The following is a 9539-nucleotide window of genomic DNA, read 5'->3' on the forward strand; positions in this document are numbered from 1 at the left end:
AACGAGCTTCATGCTGCTGCTGCCCGAGCCGAGCACGAGCTGCTCAGCTGCCTCTGCTGCAACTTCCCCCTGTCTGTCTGTCTGCCTGTCTGTCTGCCTGCAGCCACCAGGCTCCAGGCAAAAACATCATCACACTTATAGAAGATAATAGATAATATTCCTGCAGAACACTGTCCTGCAACATAAATCATTTTCTCAGTTTTCCTGTGTGCAGACTGAGCTGTCGGCCATGTTTCTGCAGCAGAGGAAGACTTGTTGGAAATTCCTCCGCTCAGAAACCCGGTAAACAAACCGGCAGTGTGAGAACAGAGGAGGTGGGGGGATTCTCCGAAACCTCCCACGTGGGGTCGCCGGCGTCTGCTGCGCGCGGAGCCAATGGGCGCGCGGGACGGGGAATCTATTGACAGCGACGGACCAACCGGAGAGCGAGCGCCGGGGCTTCGCCACGCCCACCGCCGAGAGAGAATAAAACGGCGGAGTTTCGGGCTGTAGAGACAGAACTCTCTCTTTGCAGACCGGAGACACACACAAGGACTTACCGCTGATTTTTTACCGTGAACGGACACTGGACGGATCTTTGTACCGATCTGGATTACCGGCAGGCGCTTTCTGCACGCCGTACCTCGGGAATATAAACCGCCTGCTGTTTGGATATTATCCTGGACCTTGTGGAATACATTACCGACTTCAATATGACTCTGGAAGAAGTCGTTGGATGCAACATTACCGAGAAAAAGTAAGTTATTCTGCGCCGTGCAGCGGCACGAGACTGCACCGGCTACAGCAGCCCGGTCTCTATTCCCAGACTTTATTTCTAGTCTTTATGTCTAGTCTGTATCTCCTCGGTCTTTATTCCCAGTGTGTATTCCCAGTCTCTGCGGTCGCTGTGGTGTTTGGTGTCATTTCTAACAGATTCTCTCTCTCTCTCTCTCTCTCTCTCTCTCTCTCTCTCTCTCTCTCTCTCTCTCTCTCTCTCTCTCTCTCTCTCCTCTCTCAGGATGGAGACAGTGAGTCAGGCTCTGGAGGAGTTGCTGGTCGCAGCTCAGCGGCAAGACTGTCTGACTGTGGGAGTCTACGAGTCCGCCAAACTCATGAATGTGTAAGTAGATTTTCACTAATGAAGCTGACTGCACGATTCCAACCACATCGCCAGTAGAGTAAAGGGTAATTCCGCTGTTTTTCCGTATAATAATACTAATAACCCTCCTCCTCCTCCTCCTCCTCCTCCTCCTCCCCTGCAGAGACCCGGACAGCGTCGTGCTCTGCCTCCTCGCCACTGATGAGGAGGATGAGGACGACATCGCGCTGCAGATCCACTTCACGCTGCTGCAGGCTTTCTGCTGCGACAACGACATCAACATCGTGCGGGTCTCCGGCATGCGGCGCCTCGCGCAGGTGCTGGACGAGCCCGGCACCGAGGACAGCAACGGCAACGAGCCGCGGGACCTGCACTGCATCCTGGTCACGGTGAGTCCCGCAGCCCGGCCCCGGTTCGAGCCGGTTCATCTGTAGCGATTTGTTCCATAAGGGAATTATTGTTATTGTGCAGTGGAATAGATACATGGCAGTGAAGTGCAGTGTCTACTAGAGTACTATAGTGGAAAAAAACATATCATTAATAGTAACACAAATAATGAAAATGCAAAAACATAAATATCATTAAAAATCTAAAAATGCAAAAAAGAATACTATTATCATTATTATTATTATCCAAGTATCATTGTTCACTTCCTGGTGTTCCATGTGTTCATGACTAACCCCTCCCCCCCTTGTGTTCTCCAGAACCCGGCCTGTCAGCCTCTGCAGAGTTCGGCCCTGCAGGACGTCAGCAGCTTCTGTGAGGAGAGCCGCTGCAGGAACCAGTGGGTTCCCTGCCTGGACCTGCAGGACCGCTGAGGGTCCGGACCGAGCCGAGCCGAGCCGGACCGCTCAGGACCGGCGAGAGCGTGGAAATTAAGTCAAAGCCGTCCTTCTTCGGAGAGGACAAAGGCGTTGGACGGGTCCGTCTGGGCGGCGGACCGCCGGGTCCGGGCCGCCGAGGCCGAGGCCGGGCGGGCGGGCGGAGGGGGGACGGGTTCTGCCGGACCAGCGGCCTCCTCTGTAACGAGGAGGAGGAGGGGGGGGCAGGAGGTTTCACTGCTGTCAGACGGGACGGGGAACACACCTGAACCCGGCTGTTGGAAACCCATGTAGCCTAATTTATGAAATGAAATGTGAAAGACTGAACTGAACGGCTGGCTGGGTGCCAGCGAGGCCTGAGGAGTTCTGAGCGCGCTCAGAACAGCAGAGACTGGACTGATGCTGACAGGATGCAGAGGATGTTACAGAATGTGTTTTCAGTTATTGTTTGAAAAATGAATTCTGATGGAATACAGACAAATGTGATGTTATTTAATTTGAACAGAGTAATATATGACAGTGGAGCAAACTGCTGAAACAATGTCGACTTACTTATTTGAATAAATTATTGAACGAAATCTGAGACATCTGAGTGATTCATCCAGAGGGGTGGTGTGTGTGTGTGTGTGTGTGTGTGTGTGTGTTGGTGGGGTTACTGCTTGGTGTGTGTGTGTGTGTGTGTTCAAACTGAGGTCACATGTTTTCATGAGTCAACAAGGCGGCTCTGTTCATCAGCCTGCTGCTTTACATTCTGCTGAACTCCTTCATCTAAAACAGCTCACAGGTCCATGGGAGCCTCAGTCTGACTGTGGGAGTTGAACCCTCGACCCTGACAGAGCTGGTGCCTTGCTCCAGGGTTTTCTGTGTCAGTTATATTCAGAAGGATCAGACAAGCTGCTGGTTCCAGTCTGCTGCTGGAGAGACTCCTTCATCCTCTTCAGCTCTGCATGAAAACCCCCACACAGCGAGGAAGACAGAAACCTGCCACCTAAATATAATACAGACGGCTCATTTATTATTTAAAACTGAAGTGTTTGGACGTTGTGTCTGTCAAAGCTTACAGAGTTTGAGTTTGCACCCACTGCTTTTCTCCCATGGATGAACAATCAGTCCAGTACAGTGTTTCAGTCCAGCACAGTGTTTCAGTCCAGCACAGTGTTCCAGTCCTACAGTGTTTCAGTCCTACAGTGTTTCAGTCCTGCAGTGTTTCAGTCCTACAGTGTTTCAGTCCTGCAGTGTTTCAGTCCAGCACAGTGTTTCAGTCCTGCAGTGTTTCAGTCCAGCACAGTGTTTCAGTCCTGCACCGTGTTTCAGTTCTGCAGTGTTTCAGTCCTACAGTGTTTCAGTCCTGCAGTGTTTCAGTCCAGCACAGTGTTTCAGTCCAGCACAGTGTTTCAGTCCTACAGTGTTTCAGTCCAGCACAGTGTTTCAGTCTTACAGTGTTTCAGTCCAGCACAGTGTTTCAGTCCTGCAGTGTTTCAGTTCTGCACAGTGTTTCAGTCCAGCACCGTGTTTCAGTCCTGCACAGTGTTTCAGTCCAGCACAGTGTTTCAGTCCTACAGTGTTTCAGTCCAGCACAGTGTTTCAGTCCAGCACAGTGTTTCAGTCCTACAGTGTTTCAGTCCAGCACAGTGTTTCAGTCCTACAGTGTTTCAGTCCTACAGTGTTTCAGTCCTGCAGTGTTTCAGTCCTGCACAGTGTTTCAGTCCTGCACAGTGTTTCAGTCCAGCACAGTGTTTCAGTCCTACAGTGTTTCAGTCCAGCACCGTGTTTCAGTCCTACAGTGTTTCAGTCCTGCACAGTGTTTCAGTCTTACACGGCTGCTATTTGGGTAAAAACTGACTCCAGATGCCTTCAAAGCTCAGCATTTTTCATTGAAATCTCAGGTGGTTTTCTTTTGTCAGAGGGTTTTTTCACTGAAGGAGAGTGAAATCAGAGAGTCATTGAAAAGACAGGTGAAACTAGCTTTGTGTGTGTGTGTGTGTGTGTGTGTGTGTGTGTGTGTGTGTGCAGGGTGGGGTAGGCTAACTGCTCTGACTGAAGGAGTGAAAAGAGACAGACAATAGGAAGGTTTCAGTGTGTTGAGGAGGTCGGTGTTAACATGCAGCCTGTTGGAGATCTAAAGCAGCGGTTCGGTTCTCCATCAGTCTGCAGGTTTCACTCCAGCAAACACTTCAGCAGGAAAAACTTTCTTTCTTCTGTTAGAATCTATTTCATCCCAAATGGACGACTTCTGAAGAATCAAGAAGGAAAGCAAGAATCCTACATTAAAAACACTTTAACACATTAATAAGAACGTTGCTGCGGTGAACGCCTCGTATCTCCAAAATGTCAACTTTTCAGAAACTTAGAAAACCAGACTTGCTTTTAGCTTGACCACAATGCATTCAGAGTTTATCCAGTTGGTTTTGAAAGGGTTTTAGATTCCTCTCATTCTATAGAAGATCACATGACACGAAGTTAATACCTGACCAAAATTGGAGTTTTCCCTAGATACTTCATGAAGAAAGTCACCATTATACAAAAAACTGTGTGATATGAAATGAAAACCCATCGACCTCAGTATGTTTTTCTAAAGCCTGATTGAACACTGAGCCGCTTTAGGAGGTTCATTCCATAAAGATCTGCTCTTTACCAGCTTGAACCTGTTGCTGGTTAATCCTTGTCTTCTCTTCTGTATGAAATAGATGAAGAGCGCATCTGTCTGTTATATTTCTAACAAACAGCTGACCAGTGCAGAGCATTACTACACAGTTCTACCACTGGACTGTCATGTGGACACATTCAAATAATCCATGCTGATTTATTTTATGCCATCTGCAGACTCTTTACTTCTGACTGCTTGGAATAACAGTCAAGCCCAGTTTGTGTCTACAGCTCTTCTTCATCAGTCTGTCTCAAAGGATTTTACAGAGAGTGATCAATAATCAATCACAGATCAAACTAGAATCACTACCTAATGTTGCAAGTTTTCCACATATTCATGATCTTTGACTGTTACTTCATGGTTGTGTGGAGTTTGGGGTTAAATATTCAGAGAGACAGAAAGTACAACAGTTTGTTGTCCAGCTGGATGTCAGATCTCCTCCCAGACTGAAGCTTCAGTGTCTGCTGGAGTGAAACCAGCTCAGCTATAAACTCATGGCCTCCATCCAGATCCTTGTGCAAACAGTCCGGTTCCCAGCCAGCCGGTGTTGTTGCCACCGGCCTCGACCCACGACGTCACATCCTGATGTCACATCCTGTTCTCTACACACACACACACGCTCTGCGGCCCGGTGACGCCACACGCCTGTTTGTTTTGGCAGCGGATGGGTCAAACTCCGCTCAGCTCCTGGGTGACGGACGGCTCGGCTCAGCCAATCCGCCGCCGCGAGCGTCCTGAACCGACGTCACGCCTCAGGCCAGAGGGGGCGGGGCTTCAGGGGAAACGACCTGCGCTTCGGTTTATGACGAGCTGCAGTTAGCTGCTGCACATGGGAGACACACAGAAACCCTGCTGCCATATTTAGATCAGTATAAAGTCAGTCTGACTGGAGTAGGAGCTTCTTTCAACATGAAGGTTTGAACATGAGCGTCTCTGTTCAGCCTGATCTCCTGAAACTTGAAATGTGAAATGAGCACGATCTCTTCAAATGCAAATATCAGCTCCATGAAGAATAGATGGAGACAAGACTAGAAACAGCAGTGAAATAAGGGGGACGACCCGGGTTCGAATTTTCTCATTTAAACTTAAACTTAACTTTATTTGTTATATTTGGTAATACAGGGGATAAATGGATACAACTAGAAAACGAACAGACATGCAACTAAACACAGATGCAAACAGATAAAAGTGAACGTGAAGAAGAAACACAATGACAAAATAAACGATAAAAAAGGAGATACACAGCCATTCAAAAGTTCAAAAGCTTAAAAGTTTAAAAGTTTGAGAAAACTCCAAACCCCCGAAAGAAACCAATGACTCCACCCACCAAGGCAGCACCGATTAACCGACCAAAACTTTTCCCAAACCTCAGCCAAGCTTTTTAGTTTCCTAAACTTCTCCGTTAGCCAAAAAAATGTGGAGTCCAGTTCACGTTTTTGTCACATAATCAAATTCATGGTGGAGGAACGTCATCTTCATATAATGCTAATATGCTAATAATGGCTCTAAAGAACTGCCTGCAAGGTGGCTAGTAGATTTGATTTGATTTTTTAACTTCATTTTTTTAGTAGTAGTAGATTTTTAAAATGTTTGTTTCTCCAGGGAAAGTTTGCTGAGCTGCAGGTTCACACAGATCCACAGATGGTGACTGTGATGATGATGATGTGGCGATCTTATGATGAAAAAGACATTGATCACCATATCTGTGACTATTGATCACTGTGTTGTTTCTGTTGCCATCAGCTGACGCTCTGCTGACAGTCACACACACACACACACACACACACACACACACACACACACACTCCCTCATCTCTCACACACTCTACGCATGAAGAGATGGAAAGAATGCAGAAAGCTGCGTATCTGTTAATGACTTTCCACACCTCTGCTGCCACACACACCCATGCTGCCTGCGTGTGTGTGTGTGTGTGTGTGTGTGTGTGTGTGTCCTGAGAGAGAAAGAGGGAGTGTAAAAGCAAACAAGTGTGAGAAAGAAACAGAAAGCATCTTGGTTATTTTTAATTGTCTTGCAGCCCGTGTTATAAAGGCTTTTTTTAAATGTCTTTTCACTTCAGAGTGTCTTGGTTTTTTGGATCTTTTCAGAATTCATTTTTTTCTTCAGTTTTTTACCAGAAAGTGAAGGATGAAAGTTTCTGCAGTGTCAGTTCTTACATCAGACTGCACAGCTTCCTCCCTCTGTCCTTCTCATTTCCAGTTTGCACATTCTGCAGCTGCAGCATGTTGAACCAGACAGAACTGACTGTCCCTCTGTCTGTATGTTTCTGTATCAGCCTGCCGAAGAAGAGAAGCCTCTCTATTACCCAGAATGCTCTGCCCGGCCTGTCGGCTGTGTGTTTTCAGCAGGTTAAAGTGAGGTGAGTCTCAGAATAGACGGAGCTCTAAGCATAGCAGGAATATTTTTAGTTTGAGCAGGCTGCAGGCTCAGTGTGTCAGAGCTGCAGCTATTCCTGCTGCTGGCCCGCTCGCCTGCGTCACGTCGCCACGGAAACTGCCGGAGCTTCCTCATTGGCCGGCCGCTACGGGGGAATCTCCGGCTTTGTCCGTCTTTGTTGGATAACGAGCGGAGGCCGAGCCAATCGCGGGGCTCCGCCGGCGCGTCGGCGGTTACGTACGGATATCCTGCGTTTCGTCACGGACCATGTACGGGCCGCAGGAGGCAGGAGGCATGAGTCAGAAACCTGAAAACACCCTGAGAGGAACAGACACCAGGGTTAAAAAAAGATGAATAAGCGTCTGGGGAAAGAGACGATCTGGATCAAAAATACACATGAAGACCACAGGAGGCTCCTGAGAGGAGCAGGAGGCAGAAAATCCCACATATAAGCCAAAAGTCAAAATGGCGGATTGCTTCACCGCATGCCGGCCGGGTCTCGGTTAAATTAACGGAGCCAAGTCAGACTTGGACACATGTTGGTGCAGCTTGGTAAACACATGGAAACACATGGTGCATTGTAGTTTACTCTTCCTATAGGCTGCTGTGTGTCTTTATTGTGAAATAGGCTGTAAGCCGATTAGACTTGGTTACACAATAACAAACAGACCGGATCAAGCGAAAGGTAAAGAAAAACGTTTTATTTCTCTGTAGTGTCTTTCCATAATGTTGTCAGACTCTTATAATATTAATGCGAGCCTGTCAGTGACAGAAACAAAACAAACTCTTTCAGTGGACGGACACTGATGGTTCAGTTTGACCTGTCAGATCACACTGCAGCCTGTTTCAGCTGCTGGCTGAAACGATCTCACTCAATACTGGACCAGTTTCAAACACTGTTGTCCCCATTAGTCACTTAGACACAATACGTTTGGAAAATAGGGTCCAGGATGAAAAATACTGAAGTTAACCTTTAAGAGATGCACTGGGGCAAATTCATATCAACTTTGTTGACAAGACAATAAATGATTGAACCTTGAATCTTTTATCTGTCTCTCTCTGTCCATCTGTCTCTCTCTCTCTTACCTGTCTCTCTCTCTATTCATCTCTCTCTCTCTCTCTCTCTCTCTCCCCCTCTCTCTTCAGCTGTCTCTCTCACTCTCTGTGTGTGTTAACCTGTCTCTCTCTCTCTCTCTTTCTCTATTTAGCTGTCTCTCTCTCTCTCTCTCTCTCTGTGTTCACCTGTCTCTCTCTCTCTCTCTCTATTCAGCTGTATCTCTCTCTCTGTTAACCTCTCTCTCTCTCTCTCTCTCTCTCTCTCTCTTTCTCTATTTAGCTCTCTCTCTCTCTCTCTCTCTCTCTGTGTGTTAACCTGTCTCTCTCCCTCTCTCTCTCTCTGTGTTCACCTGTCTCTCTCTCTCTCTGTCTATCTCTCTCTCTCTCTATTCAGCTGTCTCTCTCTCTCTGTTACCCCCCCCCTCTCTCTCTCTCTCTCTCTCTCTCTCTCTCTCTCTCTCTCTCTCTCTGGAATGTAAGGAATGCAGATAGACAGCCGCTCTCCGGCTGGAAACTTCGCGCCGGTTTGTTTTTCTTTTTCAAACAGTTCATTTGCATTTCTGGCGCTACTTTCCAGCGCCAACATACACACGCACACACACACACGCACACACACACACACACACACACACAGTATTAAGGCATGCTCATTAGTACCCATGCTGTGTGGGTGGAAGTGACAAAGAGTTTTTTTTGTGTACTTTTGCATTTTTTGTCCTTCAGTTATTTTCCTTTTCCTAAAGTTCGCTTTGATGAAGTTTTGTGCTTCACTTTATTTCTAATCTTTTTCTATTTCTAAAATCATATAGGCTACCATGTCTTTTTTTGTAACTCAGTAAGTTTTAGTCCAGTTTAAATGAGCTACTTTTTACTTTTACTTGTGTAGATTTTTGCAATTTTCCTTCCTCTTGTGAAGGATATTTGTCCCTTTTTATAAAAACATTTTTCAGAAAGCAGCTAGTTACAGCTGTGAAATGCATCAGGAGGGAAAATGACATGCAGAGCAGAGAAAACGCCTCAATCCTCCCGTCTCTATTGGCTGTCACCTTATGATGTCATCAAAAGCAGACGTGTTTCCACCCTGTGTTCAACATGGCGGACGGCACGAAGCTCCAGACAAACGCTTCAACGCTCAAACGCTTCAACACTTAAACGCTGACCTTTGACCCTGAGCAGGAGGTTCTGCAGGTCGACCTGCTGAGTGTCTGCTGCTGAAGACTGAAACCCAGTCTGCACCGTCTGAACGAGTCAAGTCAGGTCCAAGTCATTAATGTCAAGTCTCAAGTCTAAATGTAGAACAGCAAGTCGAGTCAGAACAAACCAAGAGTCCAGTATCAATTTAATATCTTAAAGAAAACTAAATATCTAGGACTTTTTAATGCAATATGGTTTTAATAGGATAAAAACTTGGTAAGAGCATCATGAGTTTGATTTCTATAATCAGTTTCAACTTCAATAAATTCAACCATTCCATACAAATTCAGAAAACAGAATTTAAATTCAGTCGTCCGCTGGAACAAATCTCATCACTTTCAATCTAAG

At 46.6% G+C, this 9539-nt stretch overlaps 1 protein-coding gene across 1 annotated transcript; it reads left to right on the top strand.

The window, feature by feature from the left end:
• The first annotated feature begins 517 nt into the window (after positions 1 to 517).
• LOC139647826 (growth arrest and DNA damage-inducible protein GADD45 beta-like) lies at positions 518 to 2471 on the top strand. The gene is made up of 4 exons (XM_071523805.1): positions 518 to 736; positions 998 to 1099; positions 1242 to 1467; positions 1783 to 2471. The coding sequence occupies exons 1-4, from the start codon at positions 693 to 695 to the stop codon at positions 1894 to 1896; spliced, it is 486 nt and encodes a 161-aa protein (XP_071379906.1). The 5' UTR covers positions 518 to 692; the 3' UTR covers positions 1897 to 2471.
• Positions 2472 to 9539: the final 7068 nt, after the last annotated feature.

This window comes from Centroberyx affinis, unplaced genomic scaffold (assembly GCF_046629955.1).
Source record: "Centroberyx affinis isolate AG114_WGS23_722 - 3 ecotype Tasmania unplaced genomic scaffold, CSIRO-AGI_Caff_v1 ptg001119l_1, whole genome shotgun sequence".
In the NCBI taxonomy this organism is placed as follows: Eukaryota; Metazoa; Chordata; class Actinopteri; order Beryciformes; family Berycidae; genus Centroberyx; species Centroberyx affinis.

Coding starts and splice junctions, on each gene's coding strand:
- LOC139647826 (XM_071523805.1), top strand. CDS start 693: ATGACTCTGGAAGAAGTCGTTGGATGCAACATTACCGAGAAAAA. Junction 737..997: donor TGCAACATTACCGAGAAAAA/GTAAGTTATTCT, acceptor CTCCTCTCTCAG/GATGGAGACAGTGAGTCAGG. Junction 1,468..1,782: donor TGCACTGCATCCTGGTCACG/GTGAGTCCCGCA, acceptor TGTGTTCTCCAG/AACCCGGCCTGTCAGCCTCT.